Source organism: Pelmatolapia mariae, linkage group LG15 (assembly GCF_036321145.2).
Source record: "Pelmatolapia mariae isolate MD_Pm_ZW linkage group LG15, Pm_UMD_F_2, whole genome shotgun sequence".
In the NCBI taxonomy this organism is placed as follows: domain Eukaryota; kingdom Metazoa; phylum Chordata; class Actinopteri; order Cichliformes; family Cichlidae; genus Pelmatolapia; species Pelmatolapia mariae.
The window spans coordinates 27,155,730-27,183,694 of record NC_086240.1 but is presented as its reverse complement, the minus strand read 5'-3'; the positions used below and the strand labels follow the sequence as shown (position 1 = coordinate 27,183,694).

Below are 27,965 nucleotides of genomic sequence, written 5' to 3'. Positions count from 1 at the left end.
AAATATTACAAATCACTGTCATGTCTTTGATGCTTAACAACTGAGCGGGAATAATTTCAGTTTCCAAAACAGCTCATGTTCCAGTCAGGAGTGATCACCATTACGGTTGGGTGATTATCGACCATCAACGATAGGTTGAGCCTCGTTTCTACAATAGCGATTTATTTATTTGCCCATGAGTAATTTTGCCAATAATGTTGGTTGAAGCTAAGAGAAGCAGTCAACGGGCAAAAAAAAAAGAAAAGAAATAGGGCTGTTTTAACGGCACCGTCTTCCAGCAGCTTTAGTGTAATTTGGTGCGTTTCAAATAAATAAATAAATGAATAATCCAAACAGAAGTTATATTAGCAAAAGCACTTCTGATGGAGCCGAGGAAGCTGGTGATAGCCTAGCATACTCAGCCGGATGGTGGACATGTAAACGCTCATGCACGTTAGTCGTGTTTGAGTCCTTTGCTGGCACTATGCGTCTGCACAAGTGGCGCACTCCTTTGGTTACATCCTCAGGTTTGACTCTTTGAATCTTTCGGTTTGAAGCCAAAGAAATCCCAAATTGGTGACTTTGTATTTTTGGGGGGGCAACTAGTTGCTCTACATTTGGACTTCTATGTTCTAAACGCGCAAATCAGTCTGTGCATGATTACATTGCTCCGCCCATCAAAAAGTCACCTGCACGAATATATCGCCTATCGTCATTTATTGGACTCATTAATGTCGGTTGAAAAAATTTCACATATCGGCCAGCCTTAATCAATACCAACTAAAAGTGGTCCAAGCTACAAAGGAACAAACCACTAACTGACAGCAGGGGGTGGAGCAGCTGCAGGCTCAGCACCACAGGACTTCTCCAGAGTGCTGCAGAGCACAGAGCACACAACACGCAAACACAACACAAACTGTCTCGTGAGACATGTTGGATTTAAACATGTATCAGTGCCAGGACACTGTATAAACTCACTCGAGTTTTAAAAGCGCCTTACAATCACATGAACTCAGATAGGTCACCGTTCGTATAAAACGGCGTAATATATATTGGTTTAGAGTTATTGCAGTTGGACCATTGTTTTAAAAAAGAAAGCACCTTTAAAACTTTGGCTGGTGCAGGTCGAGAGCCAAACATTTGTGTTTTGAGGATTGCAGATTATCTTTCAGTTATCAGCGTTTTTGTTTCCATTACTGTCCCACCCACATGAGCTGGGGCAGGGGCTTAAAAAATGCCACTTAGAAGATCCATCCCCTCCATTCTATTTCTGTATAACAGCCTTACTTATTTTACCTCTAACGTCACTGTAAACCTTTACTAAGCTTTTATTGCTGTTTATTAAGCTAACATACACGTTATTACTAGTTAATTATTTGCTTAGTATTGGTTACTTTTTGTTTACTTCTTTATCTGTTATCTGACTCTTGGTAAAAGATTCTAAACAGCAAGTGCTCGTGTTGAGCTGGCCGGGCTCTGTGGTTTGAAGAGTAGATATGTTTGGTAACCACAGCAACCCATCACACACACACACACACACACACACACACACACACACACACACACACACACACACACACACACACACAGGTAAGGAGAAAGAATGGGCTCCTTGTAGTGCAGAGTGGGAAGTTTCCAAGAAACATTCAGCTGTGTGACTCAAAATGAAGACATGTAAACATGTACGTATTTACACATACATATACGTGTCTGCATGTATATCTGTGTGTCCGTGTGCCCGTGTTTGTGCGTGTGTGTGTGTTCAGGGGTGACATAACACACGACTGAGGCTCCTGTTGGCAGCAGACTGTTGCTGCTTGTAAAACCGCAGGCGGGTTTGCTGACCTGCAGCAGAACAGAAGCCTGAGTCAGTCCTGCTTCATATACCTGCTGGAAACAGCTTTTGGGCTGTGTTTACACCACAAACAAGTTCAGAGACACGTCGCCTGCATCCATTCATCCTGCATGAGCTGCTGCAGGATGACTGACAGGAAAGGAAACTGACTCTGCACGTTTCTCCCGGGTCAAAGGTCAAAGTGCAGAGTCTCCAGAGTTCACAGAGGAGATGTCCTGCAGGTTTCTGTCTTTTTAGCAGATCTGGATGCTACTGATATGCTATTGAATTGAATAAAATTGAACTGAATTGAATTAAACTCCCTTTTAACAGGAAGAAACCTCAGGCAGAACCAGGTATTTCTGGAAACCTTCAGTGTGGAGTGATAAAGTTGCAAACTTGCGGGATGTTGGGTCTCGAGCGGGTGTTTTCCTTAAAGATGAGCATTTAATTAATTTAATGAAATAATAAATCCTTTGGATTCTGCTGTGGTGATGACATCACTGTATTACTGATGACTATCTTTCTATTGGCTTCAAATTCTTTTAAAACTTTATTAATACAGCAGATCTTAAACAATGCTGCTGACCAAAGCTTTTCCTCAGACATGCTCAGACCGCTGCATTGTCTACAGCAGCTGTGTTCATGCTGTGACCTCATCAACCTGTTCATCCATGCTTCTGATTGGTCTGAAGCATGGATGGACCAGCACCGCACCTTTCATGTGAACGTACAAGGGAAACTCCAGGTGAACTCACATGCAGATAACCAGCTCAGCCCGATTCCTGCTGTTGGGTACCTGAATCCAGGTAATGGGAGGATAACCAGGTATCTGAAGTCACTTTGTCATGCAGGCATGGTGGATTTCTTTGTTTCTTTGAAAGGTTACAGCAGTTGCACAGAGTTGCAGGTGCTTCTGTTTTGTTGTTCTTTGTCTCATTCCTAGGAAATTGTGTGTCTGAGTCAGACACAGGGTCCAACTTTTTAAAGACAAAGAAAAGAAAACAAAGATTGAACTCCTGACTATTTGGCCAGCCTCACTTAATGTACAATTAGAAACTCAGCCCAGAAACCCCCGCAGATAAGACAAACAAAGAATGCATTGAAATCATGTGGAGAACGTATAAACACCTCTGATTATTTCCAAGGTGTTTCCTGTCGGGCAGTCTCATTCCAGGTGATAAACTGGGTGAAGGAGAAATTACAAAGGAAAAGAGTAAGAAACACACATTTTCCAGAGAAATCCCTCAGATCAACTGTTCCAATAATCTGGTGTCATGTTATTCTTCCCCGTTAAATATGAGGATTTAACACAACCAGAGTCACTAACAGAAGAGTAATGATTACAAACTAATGTTTTTGGTTTTAATCCGTCTTCCTTGGTTCAATTAGCTCCAAAGGTTAAAGCTGTGATGGGTGTAAACACTGTGATTACCAGCAGAAACATCACTGCTAAAACACTCTCAGCTGAACGCTGAATGAAGATCAACAGGCTGAGGTGGTTTCCTGACCTAAATAGGCAGCATATTTCCACATGATGCCTGAGTTACTGCTTCCATGGAAGGAGATGTGACCTGCTTTCCACCAAACGGTCTGGAACTGGATGTACGGACGCAAGTCCCCCGAGACCAAGACCATCCCCAACAGGGCCGTCGACCATCTGATGGTGACGGCAGAAACTGAGCGTGGACACGCAGCAAGGAGCAGCATTCCTGAATATTCCTGAACATTCCGGAAAATGTCCCACTGTGACACTGTGAGGCTTAAAAGGGGGCGGCTGTGCTTATTTTCTGCCATGTATTCTGCTCCATTCGTGTACGTTCATATTAAAAACACGGGCAGAGTTTCAAATAATGAGCTCAGTGTGCAGATGTGAGGAATTCAGCCTGCTCTAAACACTCTGCTTCACCCAGGCCTTTCTACTCTTGGCTCTCGGTGACATCACTGAGTGGGGATAGCCCTGATACGGCCCCCTCACGCACGAGTGTGGGAGGAGCCTAATTCGTGTTTCAGAGTGAGGAAAGGCTGAGGAGCTGCAGTATGAAAGACAAAGTGTTGGAGTGTTTCCAACATGTCTCCTGTCAGAGGAAAAACATCAAGACTCAAAGAAACTAATAAAAGAAAAAATATAAATTTCCAGTGAAATCCTCCAACAAACCCTTCCAGTGACCCGGTTAGATACTGACCTTCCTCGTGAATGATCAGATTACAGAGGAAGGTCATAATTAAACCATGTGTGAATAAAACGTCAGACCGTCACTAATCGATTTATTAATAATTACAAACTTTCATTCTTGGATGGGCGAGTAAAACCTCTTGGTTCAAAGCAAAGATGAGCTGCACTGTGGCCCAGTATGAGTATAAGAAGAATTATTTTGAACACTGAATCATGCAAAGCTGGTCTTATAGAGCCCACAGTATAAGTAACGGGTCTAACTGGAATCTGAATATTATCTTTATCTGAGAAACTGAGTTTCTTTTGACAGAAGCTGTGCTCACATTTTCAAAGTCACAGATCATATTTTTGTGGTCCACAGAAAACCAGCGCACCAGGTAGTCTGTGCATCCCGCTTGTTCACTGAGGTTTGAGATATTTTTTTGAGCAGAGAAACAGCAGGACTGTGTGGTTCTGCGGGCTGGGAGCTGCTCTGTGGTTCTTCCTGCAAGATGACTCCTTCCATGAAGTACTTGTACTCGTGAATACAAATCTCACATCAAGTCCTTTGTAATGGCAATCTAATGTTTAGACTCCATCATGAACTGAAGGTTTAAATACCTCAAAGTTTCTAATTGGACTAATCAGAGCATCATTCAATGATTAAATCATTACACTGACAAACCAGTTACACAGGGCCATTACACTCTTCAGGGATGTTATGATTATAGGCCAAAGCCAACTTCAAAGTCCTGCTAGTAAGTGCACACAAACCCACACACACACACACACTTAAGGAAGCGTCTCGGTTCTCACTTGTGGAATCGTCCTGCTCTGTCCTCGTTGTCAGCGTAGAGGAATAATTTTAAGGCATAGTTTTCGATGTGGGCGTTCCCAACCACCTCCTGACTGATGGACTCGTTATCACTCAGCTCCTTCTTCATCTGCAGGAGAAACAAAAAACACCAACGCATGAACGGAACCATGTAAGCTGTGCAGAGAAAAGCAATAAATCTGTTTTAGTGTCAAACTTTGGTTGTGAAAGGTGTAATATGTTTTAGCCACGTTACTGAAACTGATCAACAGATCAGAAATATAGAAGAACATCTGCACACGCTCACGTTTGCAAACGGATAGACCTGCAGAGCTTTTAGACCAGGTACTGTTTTAACTGCTGAATCAGGTGACACACACTCAATGCATTCACTGTACGAAGACCAACACTTACACACCAGTGCCCACAAATTCACACAAAGCCATCATTAAAACAGGGCCTCTCTTTGACCAGCTAAACACTTTTTCTGGAGTATTCCATCTACTGGATGTACTTATCCCAGTATCTGCTTTATTTACAGTTTTTAAAACTTAGTAGGACCTGCAGATGATCCTTTAAACATCCAGTGGAGGCCGGAGAAACTAACCCTGATCCCTGGATGTGTCGCTTTTGGTTTGGTGCACGGAAAAACACTTCTGACTTCTTAGCTCAAATGTTTTAACTCAGGCAAACACGTCCTCGCCTCAGCGGGTGCCATCTAGCGCGATGCTTGATTAGTCTCGCTTGCTCTGCTTCGCTTTGACTAGGTTTGCTCCACCTGTAATTGCTCCTCTATATGAAACGTCTAGCTCTGTCCATTACGGCGTCCAGCAGGCTTCGGGTTTCTTGTAAAAGCACTAAAGCAAACACGCGGGTTGCTTCCAGCAGGTGGACCCTGGCCGGGCTGAATAGATACTCTGTTCGCTGACTGTGAGTCGTAGCGGAGGAATGTAAAAGCACTGAGCTGAGTGCAGGACAGCAGAGGACAACTGGCCTGGGAATACAAGAATGTGGGATGAAAGGAAAGTCGCTAAACTCAGCTACGAATCTCAGGCTCGCTCGCTCTGGTTAGGTTTCCGTTTGACAGGCGACCAAACTTAAAGTGAAGCAGAAGAATTAGCGCCACTTTTTAAATGTAAACCTGGACCAGGTTACAGCGAAGCAAGCCTTTGATACGAGACCGTGACGCCTTATTGACTCTGGGAGCAGCGAGTGTGACGCACGGAGGTGCAAACCAAGTCCAAACCAACAAACCGGGTCCGCTTCCCACAGAAATCCACACGTGCACAGCAGTGTGTATGAGCGACGGGACGCCCAGCCGCGCTTTCATGAGCTCTGTTAATAAATGAAGACCATAAATATGTGTGTGACAATGAATCACAGAGACTCCAGCTCCAACACCTCTGACTGCAGCTGATGCTTCATGCTCAAGTCTGCAGCCTCGGCCCACCTCTTCCTTTCTACTGTCGCTGTGGCCAAAGTGCTTGCTCATAGGGTCATAGTACGATTGTTGGGTTTTTCTCTGTATGTAATATTGTAGGGTCTACCTTACAATATAAAGCACCTTAAGGCAACTGTTGTTTTGATTTGGCGCTGCATAAATTTAATTAAATTGAACTGAGTTCAATTATAATCGAAATTCTAGTTGCAGTCATTTGAATTTTCCTCCATCATCCGCTGAGCATTGTTCATGTGTCTGAGCTTCAAGTCAGTGTCTCTAAGCTCAGAAAGCTTTGAGTGTCTGAGAACAATACATGTTTCCTTGACGTTAGTGAGGTCTTAACTGCTTTGGGGTCCTTAGGGACTAGTAAAGCGCTATACAAATACAGGCCATTTACCATTTAACCCTTTTTGAACCATGAACCTGGTGGTCAGTGTAAAAGCACACTTTATTGTAACTCTGTTAATGTTTGTGTTAGAGATGAAAATCAAACGGTTTTGGAAAAAAGAGAACCTATGCTCTGCAGTGATAGTTGGTGTACCATAATAGCACCAAGTACTCACAGAGTGGCATGAAAAATCAGCTCCGCCGGGATTTTACCGTAACTCCTCGACCGCTCAGGGCTCAAGAGGAAATTCAAACAGCTGGACACATGTATCCATCTCATTCTTTTGTTGGGTCTAATCGTGATTTGGGTCTACATTTCTGAAAACCTTCAGTTCAGTCCATGATGTGGTTCTGATAAAGTCCATCTTTGTTCTGATGCACGTAATTCCCACAGTCACAGGTGATCAGAACCACCACAGACTCATTGAACAGACTCCAAGGAATCTGAGTCTTTGTATAGTATATTTGATAAGGCTGCACAATTTATTGAATTATAACCTCGATCATTTTGGCTTCTCACCCTTAAATGAACATGACTGAGCAACAATAAAAATGCGTTCTCTGCCAATAAAATGCAAAGTAGAAGCAAATCGAGCGGCTTGCTAATCTGCTTTACTTACAGAGCCAGAATCAGCCACATTACTCATTCGCTCACTCCGTTCGTAAAGCGGCTGAGCTGATTTTGAACTGCTGTGTGTCCTGCATCAGTTTTACCTGATAATCAATATGTTTTACCTGCAGAGTTTAAGTCACAGCAGAAGGACCACCTGTTTGACCACCCTGATCTCCCCGCTGTGAGAGACCACGGTGCTCATCCTCAGAGGCTGCTGCAGAAGACAAAGATCTAAATTTAGCAGCATCTACCATGACTGGCATCTCTGAGGTTTCCCATCCTGCATCACATGAAACTGATTTTCAAACAAGAGATTTTCCACCGTCCCAGTGAAAGGCTTGAGCTGGCAATGACAGTGGAAAATAAAAGTCCAGCATGCCTAGTACGTACGAGCCAGGTCAGCGGGGAAATGGGAGTGGGGGGGCAGAGAGAGTTGCTGCTGTGGTATAAATCCTGACTCAGAGTGCTGCAGAATGAGTCACAGCAACGAGCAACAGTTCATTAAGGAGTGGAAACCTCGGGGTGTCCCCGTGTTTCACAGACCTTGTTCGGGCTCCATCTGGACAATAGCAGCACTTCCACATGATTAATCGGGTTTGTGCTGGTGTGATGCGCTGTGATCACAGTCTGACTCCAGCTGAAGTTTACCGAGCAAAACCAAATCAGAATAAGACCTGAAACCTGCTCTGAAAGCTGGCATAGGCCCTGATCACGGCCTTATTTGTGGCCATCCTCACCTGCAGTCTTCTCCTAAACTCTTGCTGCTCCTCAGAAAAAAAGGAAATGAAAGTTTTCTTTTCTTTACCAGATGTTGTATCAGTTTTCCCTCTGGGACTCTCCTCGTTCCTACAGTGATGCTTCATGGAGACGTCTCAAGCAACCAACCTGCTTGCGACTCCAAGCCGGCAATAGGCGTCAGAAAGACAACGTGACAAACGCGGCAGTCGTCATTCCATGTTCAGAGCATCAAGCAAAAGCTGACACAGTCAGGAGTGGCTGTTTGATATTTTACAACCAACAGTTAATATTCATATTTTATAAATGCTCACACTGAACAAGTTTACCTAAGAATCTTTCCCTAAAAAGACTCCACCCAAAGCAAACTGCAGTAGACAGCGTAGCATGCTAACACCACCACCGTGACAAGGTGACACCAGGGTGACAATATTGTGAGAAATATTTTCTGAGAGTAGTGTAATGCAATTTAAGGCTATATTTTCCATAGCAATATATATCATAATCAAATAATTTATTACAGATTATAAAGAGCCCACTCATACACACACGTACAGAACTCAAAGCAGCAGGTGTGTGTCGTGTCGGGAAAGCGACGCGTATGTGTGACGGAGATCCCTGGAGCTTCTGTAAAATCAGGCTCAGCGAGCACTCATTGCATCTGATTCCTTTAACTGTTCAGACCCACACCTGATTTCATTCACAGCCATGTCATTCTCCTCTTCACTCCTCTGCTTGCCACGTAGCAAGTTAAACGGTAAACGGTAAACGTTGGATGTAATCGTAGAAGTAGAAACATGCGCGATGAGGGTGGGAAACTACAGGATCAAAATGACATGGACAGTAAAACTGAGGCTGACGGATGTGTTTTAGAGCTTCATCACCTCTCCGTGGGTTCTTCTCAGTCTCGGTAAATTCACTTGACCCCCCTGCTGGGACACTCTCAGCCCGGTCACCTGCTCCCTCCCTTCCTCCCTTCATCATAACAATCCCACAAAATCTAATTAGCCCGTTCCTGTTAGCAGACAGGAGAGCAGCCTGCATTACGTAAATGTGACTCACGGAGAAGCACAAGATGTTCTCGTAAGCTCGGAGAACAAACAGACGCAAACCAACGTGTCTTATTCCATAATTAAGTCAGACTTGTGGCACAAAAAGAGTCCCTAATGGTAAAGATTATTTACCGTGTGAAATATAATACATTAAATGGTGAAAAGAGATAAAACCCAAAGAGTCTTCACCTGATGGAACAGGTTAACTTTACATCGACCTCAGCAGGAAAATGTCAGCACTGGTCAGCTGTGAGTGGGGGTCAAAATAACCCACGACTTACATCATCAGGCCTTTGCTCTCATGTGAATGACTGAATGTAAAAGTTCTGATCAGAGGTTCAGGCTGAATGGTATGTGAAACAAAACCTTGTTATTGTTATATTTATATATCGTTCGTTATCAATATAAATCAAAGGTTGTTGATTACCTTGTTGTGGTCGGCTTACACTCCACGGCAGTGAGGCTCAGGACTGTCTTAGTGAGGCATCTGTATATATGTGCAACTTGACCACATATCCAGAGTGACAGTGAGGTGTGGCACAGCTGTCCAGCTGTCGCTCTGCACTCTGTGCCATCTCAGAGAAATGTTTCTGGCCCGCAAGCCGCTAACGAGGGTCAGTAACTTAAATGACGCTTAAATCCGACACTCTCCTGTCCTTGTACACACTTCAGGTTCAGAGCGCAGTGGCAGGAAATGGGGAAAAAATTGTCTGGGTTATCACTGGGTTTACGTCTTATTGTGCACAACATGACATTCATTTTAGAAACCATGTACCCGTCAGAGTCAAAAAGAAGGCTAAAGCGGCGCATATTTCAGGATGGTTTCCTTAGATCCATACATCACTCACCACATCTGCTTTTGAGAAAAATTCAACAACACCTAAAATGCCAAGTTCAAGGAAAAGTTCAAGGACTTTAGAAACCAGTGTGTGACATCACATTATCTGCAGCCATCTTTTATGTACAGTCTATGGCTTAAACCCTGAAACCACCTTTAAAACAATACAGGCTCAGAAATAACAGGCTCAGGCTCGTTGCGTGAAATGGCACAGAACTTACTAATGAAAGTGTTCGTAGTTCATACATATATGGACAAATTGAAGGAAAACTTGAAGTATTATGACATTACCTGGCCTGCAAAGTATGTCTGCTAACAGACCTTTTGAAGGCTTTTCTGCATTACTTATGATATCTTGCTGCCCAGCAGTGCATGTGACCTGTAGGGGGAACTCTGGGGTCACTGGGACCCCAGCAGTATTTTAACCTCTCCGAGGAGAGAAACCTCAAACCTCTGAGAGGACCTTATGCAGTGAGCGCAGCCTCTGATAGCCAACAGGTAAATGTCAAGCCTTTTAGAGGGCTGCGTTGTGTGTGTGTGTGTGTATTCATATCTTTGTGGGGACCAAAGATTTAAAGTTTACTATACTTCTGGGGACCAAAATCCTGGTTTGAAGGCATTTTTGAGACTCATAATGTGGTTTTAGTGTCAGGGTTACAGTTAGGTTATGGTTATGTTAGGTTTAGGATGAGGGTTAGGGTTAGGCATTCTTTTTTCATGGTTAGGGTTAGGGTACGGGGCTAGGGAAAGCATTATGTCAATTAGATGTCCCCACAACATAGTAATACCTGACGTGTGTGTGTTTTCTAAGAAAAGAGCCACTTAGCCGTGTGCTGCTGAGGTAGAGGCAGTATACAGGCAGCAGTGCAGCTAGCGTCACAGCGCTCCGTCTGGCGCTCGGAGCAGGAGTAACGAGGCTGTCGGCTGGACCGTGCAGCTCAGCAGGAGGTCATTGTTCTTCATGTAACACGTCACTTAAAATCTGACGTATATGAAATCCAACAAGATTCTTATCAACCCTCGAGACACTTCTATTCATATCTCTTATTAATTTACTAAACATGAGCTGTGCAGCAGGGGCGCATGATGAGACAAAAGCTCCTCAGACGTCCTCTATGAGCCTCGGTTTCTTACAGATAAATAAAAATAAACCGGGCTGATTTAATCTGGCAGATTTTCTCGATGCAAAGCTTAAACTTCAGTATAAAATAAATAAATAAATAATCCCAATGAAAGTATGAGCTGCAGCCTGCATGGCCTCGAGGCCTGCACAGAAACCAGGGACCTCCAAGCCCGTCTGTCCTCTCCACAGAGGGAGAGAGAGTCCAGAAAAATCAAGAGCATGATTATGAAACAAATGCAATGACCATCTCATCTGCGTGTTTTTGTTCTCTTAATCACTTGAAGTCAAAAGCAGGAATGAAAATCAGACCCAGCGAACAGACCCAAATTAATCTTTCTCATTTAGACGCAGTCAGAAAGCTCCTGAAATATTGAAGTTCCTGGTTTGAGATGATTAAGCTAATGCGCTTCATTTACTCATTATTCAACGTGACACAATCAGCAAGAGAGAACTAAACAGGAAAAAGGGTCCGCACTGAAGGAGGAACAGGACTAAAGTGAATCCGACTCACCGTCTCCAGCTGGTCCATGAGTTTGACCAGGAACTTTCGGCACTCAGGTGTTTTGCTGTCCAGCTTCATGCCCGTCTGCATGGCGTAGAGTCGACCTGCGGGAGAGCACGGGGAGGAGATAAAAGAATTAAACAAGTCTGTTCTTCCACAGCTTCGCTCACACAAGACTCGACACAGAGTCCTCCTCATTAAAGTTTCACATAAAAGCTGCTGAAGATGTTTTCTTCTCTTCCAGGAGGAAGAGGGAAAGATTTCCACCTGAGACGAAGCAGGCCTGTGTGGACACACTCTCATGATCCCTCACCTGTCAATTATTTCTATTCTTCTCTAACATGATGTAACCTCACACCTGAGCAGCAGCACTGGGCCTGCAGGGATGACCTCCAGAAAAACTCTTAGAGAACTTGGACTGGAATTATTTTCCAAAAATTATGAAGCTAGTCAGAAAAAAGCTGCTGGTATGATAAAGTGTTTTCATATTACTGTAACGGAGGTCAGGGAGGGCTCGTGTTTCTGTGATGTACCTGCAGCTCATTACTCAGTGTTCAAAAACTGTTATATGAATATTACAGATATGCATTTACTGAATGTATCTGCTGGTATAGGAACATTAAATCCAATGTTATTTGAGCCAGAAAAATACACAAAACATTCATGAGGAGTGATACAACCTGAACTCCACGTTCAACACCACAGACTGTATTTAAAAGATGGTTTGTGAAGTCTTGTTGGGCAATGAAGAGACACTTGCTCACACAGTCTATGCTCACAACACAAACCTCAGTTAGAAAGCAGACTGAGAATGATGTGCACAGCTGTCATGAATATCTGGATATTTCTCCAAAACAGTTCAAATATGAAGCAGACTTCAGCGTGCTCTTCATGCACACGTCCCTCTGCACCCGTGGGTTCATCAGAGGTTTAACACATTTTCTGAAAAGAGCTCCCCATCAACAACACACACACACACACACACACACACACACACACACACAGAATTCAGCTGTTTGTTGTGTGGGTATCCAGGTTTCAGTTCAGGGGTGTGGCTCGTACACCTGAAGTCCGTCACCGTGCTTCGGTTTGCCGCGTGGCTACACAAACCATGACTTTACACCCCGTTAGAGAGTTTGTGTTTGTAAAAGTTTTATGGAACCATGCTGATGCCTTCCTGTAGATTCTGGGCTGAACTGCACTGCAGGCTCATCTCTCTGTGAATCAGCCCGGGGTTTGTTAACCAGATGGATGGTGAACTGTGTGTGATCGCTGTGCGTGCACACAGCTGCTGACCCATGTTAAAAATGAAGAGCGACCCTTTGCCACCAGTCGGAGCCTGAAATAGGAGGAAGCGCACATCGCTTCCTCCTCCATCAGCAGGAAATACAGACGCTGTGTCTGCAGGATAAACACCTCACAGTCGTCCTAAACCGGCAGCAGAAAGGCTTTTCACACTCTGCTCACTCTCACACATTCACAGGTATGTTGGAGTAAAAACCTCCACCTGTGCTGACAGGCACGCAGACAGTCCTCAAATCATCTCTAATCCACAGCTGTGTGTGTGTGTGTGTGTGTGTGTGTGTGTGTGTGTGTGTACACTTGTAGTGCAACAGGCACAGTGAGCAGACTCAGCGCTGCACTATCAGCGCAGGGTGAAGCAGCCTCAGAGTTCCTTCTCTGCAAGGATTACCTCAGCTGATTGTGCTGTTTGTGTGGAGGCGGAGTGCGGCGTGCAGCACAGAGCGATGAGATCAGTGCGGATTTCACCCTTTGCTGAAATTCTCTCTTTTGAACATGGACCTCATTTTGGAACATGGAACCTTGTCGTGTTCTAGAAATCGACGGTTTTATTAAAAATCACCAAAGTTTCAAATAATAAGTAATCTCTGTGAGCCACGTGCTCAGGTTGTAGGGCACCGCAGCCCCACCCACCTGCTGTTAAAACCTTCTGTCTGTGAGGGGCAGCCAATCAGAAGACAGCTGGCATAAAGGTGGAGGAGCCAAAACTGCTTGTTTCAGAGAGATGAGTGACTGAGGGGCTGCAGTAATGCAGCATCACATAAATAAAGATTACTGTAAATTGTAAATCATGCAGAGCTACTCTAGTAGAAGAATATAGAGCTGAAAGCATGTGGAATGGTGCACGGTAAGAAATCTGAGTAACTAATTATAATTATGTTTATAATTTAGTTCATTAATTGAACAAAACTCAAAGGTTGCAACTTATCCAGAGATAGGCTGTTGGTCTGTTTTATGCCTTTAATTTGAAAATCTCCAGGTTTTAGTTTGTTGGTCAGACACAGCCGACATGACATGAGCTGGAAACATTAATAAACATTAAAACATATCTAAATAAAATTCCACCTGCTGATATTGCTCCCACGATTACTCTACACTTATTGTACGTTATCTGAAACATGCACAGGCTGTGCTCAGAGCGTCTGCTGCAGCGGAGAGAGAAAGCCTGAATATTAAGCAGTATTTCCAGCGTGGACGGTCGGGCCTGTCGAGTTACCAGGAGACCATAAACATCGTGTTGTACTCTGCATATATTTGAGTAATCTGTTTCCACCTCATGTTTGAGTCACAGCCCTGCGCAGCATCAGCAGAACAATGGCCCATTTCACAGCAGCAGAATGGCGGGGAGCCTCTGTCCAGCCGCCAAGGCCAGAAGCACTCAGTGTTTCCAAAGAGCGGCACCAGTGTGACACGCATGTACGCATGTACGCATGAACCAGAGCGCAGCAAGCCACACAGACAGCGGGTCCTCCAGCAGACTGACAAAGAAAGGCTTTGTGTCATCGCGCTGTACAACACAACCCAACGCAGTTAGACTGCAGACACACACACACACAACCAGTGCTGGAGCCCTCTTGTGGTGAGTGAAGGTGCAGTTTGTTTCTGCATAGGAATCATTTTTCATTAATTTGTATTTTGTTCAGTTTATTCTTCTCACCCTGAAAACTACATGTTGTGAAACCTTCAACTCTTCATTTCCTGTCCTGTCAGCATGTAAGCATCAACAGCACTCTGCAGCCCAGTAAAGGACAGCAACTACCAATGTCACTGCAACACATAAATAGTAGTTTGTTTTAAAATTAAAAACACTCAGAATTAAACAAAACATCTGAATTTGATAAATTACATTAAATTATATTTAATTCCATCTTTAAATCAGCAGTGCACAGATATCAGCACACAGGAGGACTTTAACTGATCTCAGTGACCTGCATTCATCTTACAGGAAATAAATCATCCACATCAGCTACCAGACATTTTAAGCCAGGCCTCGCAGGTTAAACCTTCGATGCCCCTCCGGTCTGCAAAAAGCTGCAAAAGCCTGAAAGCACGCCAGCTGGGACACATCCTCTGAGGAGACGATGGTGTTAAAACCTGTCAGGCTTTTGTTTCCTGCGATTATAGGGTCTCTGACGAGCTTCCCTCTCTGCTGCTTCTCCCAAAAATAAGTAGGGTCCAAAAAATGCTTTTACCTCCGGCGTTTGTTTTTCGGAGGTGATAAGCTTCAGTGGAAGGGCTGCTGCTGCCAGCTCACGCAGAGGAAAAAGTTAAAGTGCTGTAAAGTCTGTGAGAAAGGATGTGCACTGAAGGTGTTAGACGAAACACTGAACGCTGAACAAATGCAGTGAAAAAGCAAGAAGCTGCATTTCCAGAAAGTTCAGCTCGTGACTGCGCAGCTTTCTGACTTCTATCTACGTCTCTGAGGACTCTGATATCGGTCTAATTTGCCTCTCTGTGTGCGTGGAGGTGAGCTGGATGCAGGGACTGTGGTCAGAGAGCATCTTCGGGATGGAACAGCGAGCCTCTCGGCCATCGGTGCCTGACGGGATGGTTTACTGCTGATTTGTTATGACAGTGCACTCATTGGGTTGCACAGCACATAACTGAGCACGTCAACACCAGTCAGTACGATGTGAGCCACATCAGGTAGACCTGTGATGTGCTGCCCAAGTTTTCTGCAGAGGCTTCTACAGCAGAGATTTCACGTGTACAGACACTAAACTCTGCTCTGTCAACACAGCAGTTTCCCCAATTTCCTCGTTTATCTCTCGGCGTGACAGTGACTGTTGTAAGAAAATATATTTAGCAGTGAATAATTAACCCTCCTGTAATGGTGCTGGCAGGACGCCGCCACCGCCTCGATGCAATTTTTGACATTCTGTGCCAATGTGAATGTGGGCCAGAGCAGTCTCTGTGTCATATGAATGACAAGGACTTCATTATGGAGAACAGCTGAGTCGCTCTGTGTGTGTGTGTGTGTGTGTGTGTGTTCGTTCAGTGTGACCAGAAGACAATCGAGGCCCACAGAGTGAACACACTGCCACAGATTCTGGAGGTTCATTCCAGCACAACATGCTGTAAAGCGTGACTGCAACACTTACAGATAAGATGAAGCTCGAACACAGAAACCGAGCACGACGGGAACAGATCATTAAGAACAAGAAACTCTGCCATATGTGTTCTACTGTTGTCACAGCATTACTTTGGTTTTGGTATTAAAAGCAGCTCGGCGTAACCTCCATTGTTGTTCCCATTTCTTCATTCAAATTTATGAAAAATGCAAAAGATAACATAGTTTGACAGCATAAAATTAAATTTTTGCACCAACAAAGCGATTCCCAAAGAGCTGTTAGCTGAAAACTTGGCACACCACATAGTGTGCAGTGTGTCATCTACGAATATGTTCCAGTAAATCACTGCATATGAAAAATGCCACCCATTACCCATTTTCCTGCAAAATGTAAAGAAGGGTGTAGCTCAAGACTGTACTGTATAACAACCTCAGTTTTATCTAAATGTAAGACAAGAAAATTACAACATCCAGGCCTTTATTCTTTAGAGACAAGCACTCCATGACTAACTTCTATGTGTGAAGAAGAAGCCACATTTACATGCACAAATAATGTTGCCAAGCAGTAGAGTTGGCTAGCTAGCTTTAACTTGGCTGCGTGGCATGAATCCGGTGATGTTTAGGTGGTAAAGTTAGCTGATGAAGTGATGCGAATATGGTCACATCGCTTTATCAGACCAGCACTGGAATGATTTAGCTGACCTTATCCACTCAGGACAATATAGTGACAGCGTGTAATTCACAGAGGTAAGCTTGAATCAGGTTATGTCAGCCAGGAGAATCACACCTCACAATGAATTCTGTCTCGGATGTCAACGGTAATTTTCCTCAGAACTTTCCATTTTGCCAGATGGCTTCATTTGTTAAAACTTTTGGGAAAGCTGGTGGGAGCCAGAACCAGTCACACACTGTTCTGTGTGAACTTAGTTGGAAACTAAGACTAAGTTATAAATCTCTAGTGAGGTCATGTCTTGTACTACAGCAAGGGTCATTAAGAAAATCTAGACCACTGTCACCACACTCGTATCATTCCCTTCATGCTGAAGAGATAATCATCACGTTCAGCTGCAAACTCTGAAATCGTGTAATTATAGCCAGCATGTGGACGCAGCGACAGCTGAACTGGCACAGTCTGCCACTGTGCCCACTTCCCAGGCAGTCCAAACTAATTACATGGTAGGTTTTATTCTTTCTAAATGTTTTAAAGCTCGGCAGGGAGAGGATGGAGGATTGAGTGTGAGACGTAATGGTCCCAGTTTCCATCAGGTTACTCAGCAAAGTCTTGTTTATCAGAATCCAATCATTCTGAGGAAGCCAAATAATCACAGCCAATCAGTGCAGTAATGAATAAAACAGTGAATTAAAAAAAATTTTCAAGTTAAAAAAAAAGAAGAAGCTGCATGCATGTTTGAATATTACATACAAATAAAAGGAGGAGTGTGTTCCCCTCCCGCAGACAGAGGGATGGTACCTGTGTTCACCCTCTCCTCGTTTATAACGTCGACAGTCCAATCAGTGTGAAACGGCATTTGTAACGCAGCCAAGCGCTGTCGGCCGGGGGAGCTGCAGGTGAATTACGTGGCTTCATTACAGCTAAACAAATCATGGCGTTGACTCAAACCTCCATTGATTGGCCTGTTCTGGGGTGGAGGTGAGGTGAAATATTGCCTGGCATTAGCTGGCTAATTTAGATGGACCTGCTGATGTGGAGCTGAGGCTGAGTGATGGTAAACGCACTAGCGGTCAGTCAAAAAGGACGGAAATAAATCTCTGTGAGCCCTGGCCTCATCAGACCCACATGATGGACGGCTTCCCTGATGAGTTATTTGTGAAGTTCTGCATGTTCAGATGTTTGCTCGCTGAAAATATACTCTGCACTGCCAGTCATAACGCCTCAAAGCACCTCGAAGAAGCACACCTTTACTTTGGTACAATTATGTGAATAACACAGACACGCACACACACCCTCTCTCTCTGTTGGAGACAACTGTCAGATTTCCAATTTATTGTAATATTTATCCCTTCCCCTGGAAGGCCAGATTTGCAACCATCTGTTAGCCAATTAGCGGCAGTTTTCAATTTGTTTCAGTGATTGAGAAAAAGAACCCGTCAGAGAAAAGAAGAAGCAGCATTATCACCTTAGTGTGAGCGGAGGTGGGGAGTAAATTATGTTTACTTCAGGGATGCACGCTTATAAAAGTCTAAAAGTCTGATTTTGTCACTTGTTAACAGGAATGACTGATACGAGGACCAAAATGCAACTTGAAGCCATCAATGTGGCAGATAAAAGCTGCAGTTCCTCTAATGGCCACTTGAGGCTTCAAAAGTGAGGCAGTCCCCATAGACATGTTCATATTTCCATATTTTGTTTTCAGCCTGATACAAAATGGTTCTGGTCTTTACAGCTGCGTGACAACAATACACGCAGGTTACTGTTTTAATGCAGAAAATTATGGATGCAACCACTTTGATGGGGGTGCCTTTTAGAGCACATGAAATCATTTTTTCTCATACGTCTTTTATCAGCTCTGTGTCTGTGTGATGCACTGAGTGTTTTTCCCCACCTGGCCAACCGGTCCAACAGTCAGTCTCAAACCAGCTGCCCTGTTAATGCTAATGCAGTATTTCTACCTCAGTATCGTCCCTGTAGAGGGAGTTGGAGTAAAATCAGTTCAGTTCACAGTAAATCTGAGTCAGAGACAACGGGCAGGCTGCTGGCCCAAAGAACAAGAGCCAGGCCGAAGACTGAAACACGAGCAGCGGGCTGTAAATGTGGGTTTCTTCACAAAGTTTCGCCTTCAGCAGATTCTGACGGTGAGAGCTGAGAGTCTCATTCACAGTCTGCAGCGCATTGAAGGTGATGAAATCCTGCGTTATCGAGTCGGAGCTTTAGTCTTTTTCACCACCTGCTGCTCGTCTCTGGAATTTTTCTCGCTCTTTTCCAGTGTTTTCCGCTTGGCTGGTGTTGCTGTGTTTTCCTGCAGGCATGAATGGAGTCCTGGAAGACTCTTGTGTCAGTTCTTTTATTAAATTCAACTGTTTTTCACTCCTCTTACTGGCGGTTTGGCAGAGTTTGCAGTGCACTTTTGTTGAGGTCACTTAACCAAGCATCTCCAACCAGTTCACATTTCTCATATATGGGTTTCTGATCACTGAAGCCAATAACCAATACAACAGAGTCATTTTTAAACTTTAGAACTGGTAGTCATATTTGTTGGGTGGAAATGTCTCTATGTCCCTTTCTCTGTGACTCGGATGACTTTTCTGGCTCAGTTGCTAGTTTCAGGTCATACTGACTTTTAAAAAAAGGATCAAGAGGGATGATTGACCATGACATGTTTTTGGTGTACAGTTTCAGTCAGATCCATCCATTTCAAAATACCAGCATAGTGACAGCTAACATGCTCATCTCAAGGTATCAAAGCCTTCATAATGTCACTAACCAAAGAGTGACATCAGGGTAAAACCTGCAAGCATTCCTGGTAGGAACTGCACATTGATTCTGAATGATCTGATTCGGTGCAGTCGATCAGTTTAATTGTAGACCTCACAGACCCCTGTAAAGGCCGACAAGTGGTTTTTTTTTTTTTTGTTTTTTTGTTGTTTTTTTTTTGTTTTTTTACATATTTCAAAGCTTCCTTCTGGCATTTCCTTTTTTCCTGCTACCAAAAACATGCACCCAACTCAAGATATGGCCGACATCCACGGCAAACCTGTCTGTTATTCCAGCTCTAGTGTTATTGCTCCCATAATCAGTATACATGAGCATTAACCTATTTCTATTCTTTTAAGCCTTGCTTCACTCATCACGTCACATCTTATTCTTAAAAACATCTTCTTGCTAATATGGTGACGAAACACACTCATAGTCCACTGCTCCCCATCCCTTAAACACACACACGTTCCCTGTTAAAGTTAGTGTACGACCTGCCCCTCCCTCCCTCTCTCTCTCTCCCTCCGAGGCCCAGACACATGGTGCTGCTGACCTCCAGTGGTCTGGCTGGGTCACTGGTCCAGCACACATCCACACTGACGGGGCCACCTTTCACACCACAAACACACACTGAGTGCAGGCAGCTTGGGCTATTCACCTTCACCCTCCTCGGACTTGTCCGTCATGTTTATCTCTCCGCATCAACTTGAGTGATAAAAGGCTGCTGTTGCTGCTTTCAGATACAGTTAAACTGCTTATCTGCTCCGTCAGTCATGTTCCCAACATAAGCAGTATAAAATCCATTAAGCACTCGACCAGAGGACACACACATCACTGACAAGTAACTGGGCTCCAAATACAGGCTCACACCTGAACTGCAGACCACACCCACAGCTGTACCTGCTGATAAACAACCACGAGCAACAACTCTGAGAAAACAACAAACATATTGCATGATTAATATCAGAATCAGAGAGACTTTATTTATCCCCAAGGGATAAATAAAGTCTGTATAGCCTGCAACTATTTTCAATTACAAAAAAAACTGTTTTTTGTTTTCTCAAACTATGGATCTGATATCTTACTACATTTTAATGGTTGTCTGCTGAAACCAGACTTAGCCCATATTTTAGGTCCTGTGGGGTATCCAGAGGACATGCAGGGCCAAAGCTGGTGTCTCACAGTCCAAAATTTCCCCCAAGAGATCGTCTGGTAGAACATTCTTCTAGTGTTCACAGGGTTTTGTTTTTAGGCTGTTTGCACTGCACAGAGCAGCTTGCAGCAAAGAGACCAAGGAGGCAAAAAAAACCAAAGAAAAAAAAAAGAATAAAACAGACTGGAGAGGTGAGTCAATTTAATCGTCTAATATGAGCAGCAGCAGAGTGTTTTTCACGCACCACGGACAGAAATGAAGACGCCGCCTTGCTGCTCGGGCCGGCTTCCTCGCAGGCGGCACTCGGCAAATTAATAACCAGAAACAGCACAAAGAGCGCCGCCACCCCCAAGGAACGATAATGACTGTCCCTGGGAGGTACGGAGGGGCTTCTTCTTCACAAACGCCTGAGAAACAGGCCTCCTTCACCTCAGACAGACAGAACAGCACATCACCGTTTTCACCACTGAGAATATGTTTCCATGCACATACACATCATTAAGCTTGTTTAGTCCACCTCCCAGCATCGCCCTCACACTCACCCATCTGCAGCCAATCAGGGATTGGCAATAAGCCATGCTCAGTGATGGGCTAAGGCTGAGAGAGGCTTACCCAAAAAAATTTTTGGTGCTCACTGTGACTTTTTCCTTGTTCCAAAATAAAAGTCTAGTAAAAGGGTCAGTGTTTGGACCCGCCGGGGGAGATCCAGAGTGACAGAATAAAAATAGCAGCAGTGCTGAAGTATTTCACTTTCACAAAAAGATGACAGGTGGGTGAAAAATCAGCCAAATTTAAAAGAGGAAAATCTGGTTTGATGATGGTGGCGGATCATGTGCCATCATTTTGAGCTCAGCCACACAGGGTATCGTGTACATCCACAGGCTGGTAAAGGTGAACAAACACAGGTTCAACAGAGAGCAAAGCACGCCTTGAAAACAGTGATGACCATGACCGTCCCATTTCCCATTCTGCCTGTTTGAAGCAAAACGAGCTTTTTAAAGCTGCAGCCACATTATGAAGATGTGGCCTAACAGCTGTTTCCCAGAAGCTTCACCTCAGCTGTCACAGGAAGCACACGTCTGTCCGTCTGTCTGTCAGTCAGTGGGCTCGTGGTTTTGATCCGACTCTCTTTTCCTGCGTTGATATACCTCTTCGTGTGCATCTCACTTACATCCGCTCAACTGGGTCAGACTCAGTCCCTGCTGTGCCCTCTGCATCACCAATCAGTCCTTTTACACACTCTGCCCTACTTAACAGGAAACAAGGCTGAGGACTGGGCACCTTTCTACCAAAACGTTATCTTTCAATAGAGCATTTGAAATAATTTACATGGACTGTTGATGACTGTGATGTGATATTGTGACCAACACTCACCCAAAAAGGTGGATCAGACATCAGAAACAGTGGGACGATGCCTGTTAGCAAAGGATCAGCAGTCTGGAGGTGCGTCACAACAACAGTTTTCTGTGTGTGTCCAAACTGTGAGTGAGTGACAACAACACTTTGGTTTCTCTCTCTCTCACTCGTCTCTTCACCGACGCTGGTTTTGCTCGATCAGCACAGAGCAGCACCTTGAGGACACCAGAGAGCGGCCTCTGGTTGCCAGTACATCACAGGCCTAACACAGAGACACAGACAACCTCACATTCACGCCTACCTCCAGTTTAGAATCCTCCAGTTGGTGCTGTGGCATGAAAACCAAAGTACCAAAGAGAACCCAAGCAAGTACAGGGAGAACATACAAACGGCACACAGAAAGAACCCAGCAGGACGGGTTTTTGTGGTTTATGTTGTATGATTTTCAACATCTGTGATAGTGAAGGAGAGAAATGAATACTATAAATAATTATAAATTACTGTTTTTAATGTCTTTGAGCCCTTCATCACACCTGCTTTTAATGTGCACAAAGTTAGTTGTACAAATCTGTGAAATGGCTGATTGCAAGGTGAATATAGATCTAATAAATCGAAGCATACATAGTTCAGACTGATAAAAACATGTCAACACGACACTTTACATAATAAGGAAAATAACATATACATATATCTTACAAGACTAGCTCTTATTACTTGGTGGTTTCCTATTAAATGAAATAAAAACAGAATTTTGTGGAACAGCTTATCTGTTCTCAGAGTAAATATTGAACAAAAGTGTAGATGTGATATGATCCCTGAAACTTAAGCATCATATTGGTTTAAATCACCAGGAAAAATATGGAAGTTTTATGCAGTCACTTGACCAAAAAACAAACCAAAAACCTGCAGTTTCTCTCTCAGTGACGTATCTTAAAATCAAGAAAAACCTTCGACTGATTTGAAAGATCGATTTCATGACCATTAATACCCCCCAGGGCACTTTTACTTTGGTGTAGAATGAAAGACCGGGAGGCACTGGTGTTTCAGTAACATACTGTAGATGCTACTGTTACTGCCCGCTCATTAATCCAGGAAATCCCAGAGAGTAGACTATGTTCAGTCACAAGGATGGACAATGAAACGTTCCTTCCGCTGAAAATGAACAGAATCAACGTTTTGGGAATATTGGCTAGATGTTTTGCATCTCGCCAGAAAGTCATCAGCCTAAATGCATCTAAACACTCAGCTACGACACAGAAGCCAGTATCTCCCAGACACCAGGATTTGACGTAAATACGGTCAAATCACTGTCCATCAAATCAAGGTTTTAAAGGTTTTAAGGCATCTCATTAATTCAGAAAAAAAACAGGACAATTTTCATATTCTACTTGAGATTGGAGATACAAGCATTTTCTTGGAATTTCTGTCCTTGATTACAATACTTTAAGCAAACTTTTTATCTTTTGTTTTTTCTCTCTCCCATAATTTATTTATTTGTATTTTGGCCTCATCCCTCTCCACTCACCCCCACCAATCAGTTCCAGTTCTGCTGGTGATATTTTCCTGTAAAATCGGAGTTCTTCTACACCACTATTGCCAAATGCTGCTTATAAAAGTTCATAAAATTATGGGATTAAAAAAATAATAATATTGTAGGTTCTTAATCTTGCCGTATCAAGTGTCCTGACAAAACTGATGTTGTGGATTGGTGAAGTATACTGAATATATAACTTCTCATCACGTGGCTGCATTATACTTCTGTAGAAAATACTGCCACTGTGTAAGGAAGGTGCGACTGGGTTTCAGCAGGTATGCACTGGTGTGAAACACAGTGACAGACTGGTAAAACACTCATGAGTCACTGTGGAGGTGAAGTATGCAGGCAGTGGGGTGGAGCCCATTGTTCACAGCTGACTGTAAAGGCTCATGACTCTGTGACACACAGCAGGACCAAGAAGAAGAAGAAAAAAACTAGCTGGACGAGGACTTCACGTCAGACTTTGAAGCAGCCCTGGAACGTTCTGGCCGGTACTTCCTGTCTGCTAACTCCAGATCTCACTGGCAGCTAGCCAGGTGGGATTACCTGGACAGTTTCTGGGTTGTTCCAAACTTCAACTAAAGTTAACAGGACGAAAGCAGAGCAGGTTTACAGCCTCACAGAACGGAAGCTGGAGGGCTTTCTTTATCTGAGTCAGTGAGGGGAACAGTTTATGAATTTCCCAAATGATCCCTGTTGCTAAGGAAACGTTAGGAGGCTAATGAAGTTGGAGCGAGCTAACGCTGTGAGACGTTCAAAGAGCGGAGTGATTTAACGCCGCAGTTCGGCGGCTCCTTGAACATCTCACACAATCTGTAAGGACTTTTACTTTAAACTTCCCCTCTGGATAAAACGCTTGGGTCCTAAGCTCAGGCGGCTGTCAGCTCTCAGGTAAACAAAGCTGTCATGCTAACAACAGTAGCTGCTAACGCCAATCAGAACACACACTTACAGTAATAAGTCACCACCGGGTCCCGTTTCTCGTGTTCCTGCGCGGTCCGCAGGTGGTGCTGGATGATTCTGAACTGAACCGGCAGAGCCATGGTGGAGTTAAAACCGATCCAGCGAGCTCGACCAAATCACCAGAATGGACTGTTGTTGTTAGCAAGAGTTCCTCCGTACTTCCGCGTGTTTGTCCAATAGGAGCGGCCGCCCAGACGGGACGATGACGTCACCATCTCGCTGAAGTATTGGGTGAGGGTTTGAATCTCAAGGTGTGGCTCATTAAACCAAAGAACTACAGGTGAAACTATGACATAATACATATTCTGTGAGCCTGAATAAAAATATATTATTGGTGGAAGATGTCAAAGAATTTTGGACAACAATAAACTGAAGAAAACTAGCAATATAAGCATTTATTTACAATGTAAAGAAACAAATTAGGCATTTACATGTTCGTTTATTAGAAAAATTTCATATCCATAAGGCCAAAATTGTCAGTTCAACCCATGAATTTACGTTACATTCATTTCAGTGCCAAGAAGTCTCTCTTGGTTTTATGCACATTTATATATTCATATATATATATGCATCAGTTGGGATCATATTTTCTTCATATTTTTTTCATTTTTTAAATTAAAAGAAAGAAAGAAATGAGACACCAGACAGTGGCCACTGGAAGAAAGTCATGGCAAAAGTGTGTTAAAAACAAGCTTTAGTTACTTGGAACAATTTGTGTGTGTGCATGTGTGTTAGACAGATTCAAAATAATAAACTCCATGTTTAAATTTTTTTTAATATTCCAATATTGTCCCAAAAATCAATCAAAACAAATGAATGTTAAAAAAGAATCAGCATAGTATTACACCCAGGATATTTGGACTGAGGTCAAGTTAAAGCCACAAACTGAGTTTGAATTCAGGCGATTGAGCACATTTACAACAAAGCAAATGAAGTCTGCTAATAAACGGTGTAAATCAAAGGGAACAATGATGTATTTCCAGGAAATTGGGTGGGCTTGGAGCAAAGAAGTCTGTTGCAGTGAGGGGAGTTTATGGGCCGTGGTAAAAATGAGAGCTTGGATCTGTTTGGTTCGGCTTGTGGTCAAATGATCCTTTGACCCGGGAGGCTCAACAAAGAAACAGCATGACAGCTTCTCCGGGTTTCTCCCAAAGCCTGCCATGTGTTGACTTTATTGAGGCATGTCTGCTGAGTACCAGGTTTTCTTTGGTCCAAACCATGATATGCTGTTGTATGTTTAAATTTGGTGTGTTAAGCTTCATGCTGCCCAGTTCCCACCGAACCATGAGCTGGACTGAAGTCCGTGAGGTTTGGAAAGCTAATGTGGTCAGGGCTTTGGGTAATGAGGTCGTGAGAATCTGTTGGTTGACTGGTCGACTCTGGTCCAAGCCCACCCACTTCCTTGGTGACTCAGTTTTGCACTTTTTGGCTCCGGTTATACTGTATTTTATTGTTTTTTTTTATTCATGGGAACAGAGGACCTTAGCTGCAAGGCTGCTGCACACATACTTTGAATCCAAATGTAGCTTGGACTTGGATGAGGTGGTAGTAATTGATGATGAACAAAAGAAGACAAAATATATATATAGCTTCACTCCCCTTTTTGATTGATGTTCAATGAGAAGATGTTTTCTGTCTTTTTTTAGCTGTATTTATTGTCTGCAGCCTCCCTGGACACATTAAATATGTTCTGAACAGTCGGCATGCAGACTAGCAGGTAAAATTCTGGACACAAATCATGAACTTTTTGACTCTAGTGAAGCCGTAGTTTACAAAAGACCATCATGTTGTTTCGAGTAATACTTGACGGTAACAATTCAGTTTGCAAACTCATAAGAAAATGTTTGGTGGGGTTACAAATCAAACCATCAGTGGGTTATTTTCTTTTGGACTAATGTGGACAGAAAGAACTGCATGGTGAGGATCACCTTATTTGATTTGTCAAGTAAATTGAATGTGATGCAGCCACTGCTGCTGAAAGAGAAGGACGTCAGCAATCCACTGTCTCGTGGATCACTGACTACCCGGCAAGCCAGTATGTGAGACTCTCTGATTTGGAGATGTACAGTACGGTACAGGAGCTTCACAGGGGCACTGGAGTATCTCCACTCTGATTCACCTTCTGCACCTCTGACTTTCAGTATTAACCTGGGTCATCACACCCGCAGTGGTTGGATGCATTAGTGATGGGCAGGAAGTGAGGTACAGAGCACTAGACTTTATGGTGTGGTGAAGATTTCAAATCATCTGCTTCTGAATATCAATAAGACCAGAAAGACGTGGAGCAGCTTCAGAGGGAACCTGTGTCTGTCCTGTGATAGGATACTGGTGTGGTGGAATACAAGTACCTGGACGTACATATTAACAAGGAGAGACTGTATACAAGAAGGCAATGAGCAGGTTCTGTTTCCTGAGAAAGCTGAGATCCTTTGATGTGTGCAGCAAAATGATGATTTTCTATCAGTCAGCTGTGGTGACTGCAGTGTACTTTAATCTGGTCTGCTGGGGGAGCGCCGTTGGAGCTATTGACATCAATAGACTGAATAAACTGATCAGGAAGGGTGGCTTTGAGATTGGCTGGACACTTCTGAAGATGTGGTCTGGATAAATTAATTGAACAAACTGACCACCCTCTGCATTACGCACTGGATAGCCAGCAGTCCTCCTTCTCTAACAGACTGACTCAGCTCCACTGCCACAAGGACAGATTCAAGAAATCTTTTATACCACATGCTATCGCCATTACCATATAATAGCTGGTCAGTCACCTCTGAGTTCGATAAGCATAAAAACAATGAATCAATGGAAAATAATCTTACAATAATGATCGTAGGGTATGCATGTGTATATGTCTGAATGTACCTCATCACCTCAACCGGTGGACCAATGTGAACCAAAACCATCCATCATAATATATATTCCCCTTATATATACTTTTCTCTATAAATACCGTAGTCTGTAGTACTCTGTAGTCAAGTCAATCAACAATGAAACAAAGATAATTGTAGGACATTTTTAATAATCATCTCAAGACAAAACAAGTCAGAATTTACTGGTCACCTTCAGTAAACTGTAGCAAACAGATTTTTGTTTTAATATGGATGCACTGGTTGTAAACTGTGCCTCTTTGACAAAATATTTTCATATAGAGACAAACAGTGGTCAAAAATGTAATAAACCTCAACTCAATTTTAACAACTAACATATAACATCACTGGTAAAAATCAAAGATGTATAAAAAAATTTAAAAATGAATTTGCATTGTTGTGTACTCTGTGTCATAGTTGAATTTCCACAAATGACCTGATATTAGTGGCCAGAAGAAGTAAATTAGCTTACAGTAGTGCTGCATAACCCATATACCTACCTACTTTATGCTGACGCTTTGACTTATTTTACATGAGTTCATTAAAAGAACAAGCTGAGAATTTGTGGCCCCCTTTTTAATAACTGGATTATATGTTTAATATCACATATACCCCCCAATATTTCCAATCTCTACAGTTCTGTTGATTATCAGTGAATCAGCCTTGCAAAAATACAAGCAGCTCTGCTTTCCAAATTCTTCTAAGTTCATCATTCAAAGACAGATAAACACAGCTTCATGTACAAATTTGATTAAGCTCTTAACCAAGACTAGCCCCGAGGTTTGACCCTGCCAAATTAGCTTATGGGAAA

General features: G+C 43.3%; 1 protein-coding gene across 3 annotated transcripts in view; it reads right to left on the bottom strand.

Moving 5' to 3' along the window:
* vta1 (vesicle (multivesicular body) trafficking 1) overlaps nucleotides 1–24,459 on the bottom strand; it is a 56,467-nt gene extending 32,008 nt beyond the window's left edge. For all 3 annotated transcript variants that reach the window (XM_063495929.1, XM_063495930.1, XM_063495931.1), the window contains exons 1-3: nucleotides 24,277–24,459; nucleotides 11,483–11,577; nucleotides 4,785–4,912 (exon numbers count right to left, since the gene is read on the bottom strand). In XM_063495929.1, coding sequence (XP_063351999.1) covers nucleotides 4,785–4,912; nucleotides 11,483–11,577; nucleotides 24,277–24,367 — 314 coding nt within the window. In that variant the 5' untranslated portion in view covers nucleotides 24,368–24,459. The remainder of the gene's footprint in view (nucleotides 1–4,784; nucleotides 4,913–11,482; nucleotides 11,578–24,276) is intronic.
* Between the last annotated feature and the right edge of the window lie 3,506 nt (nucleotides 24,460–27,965).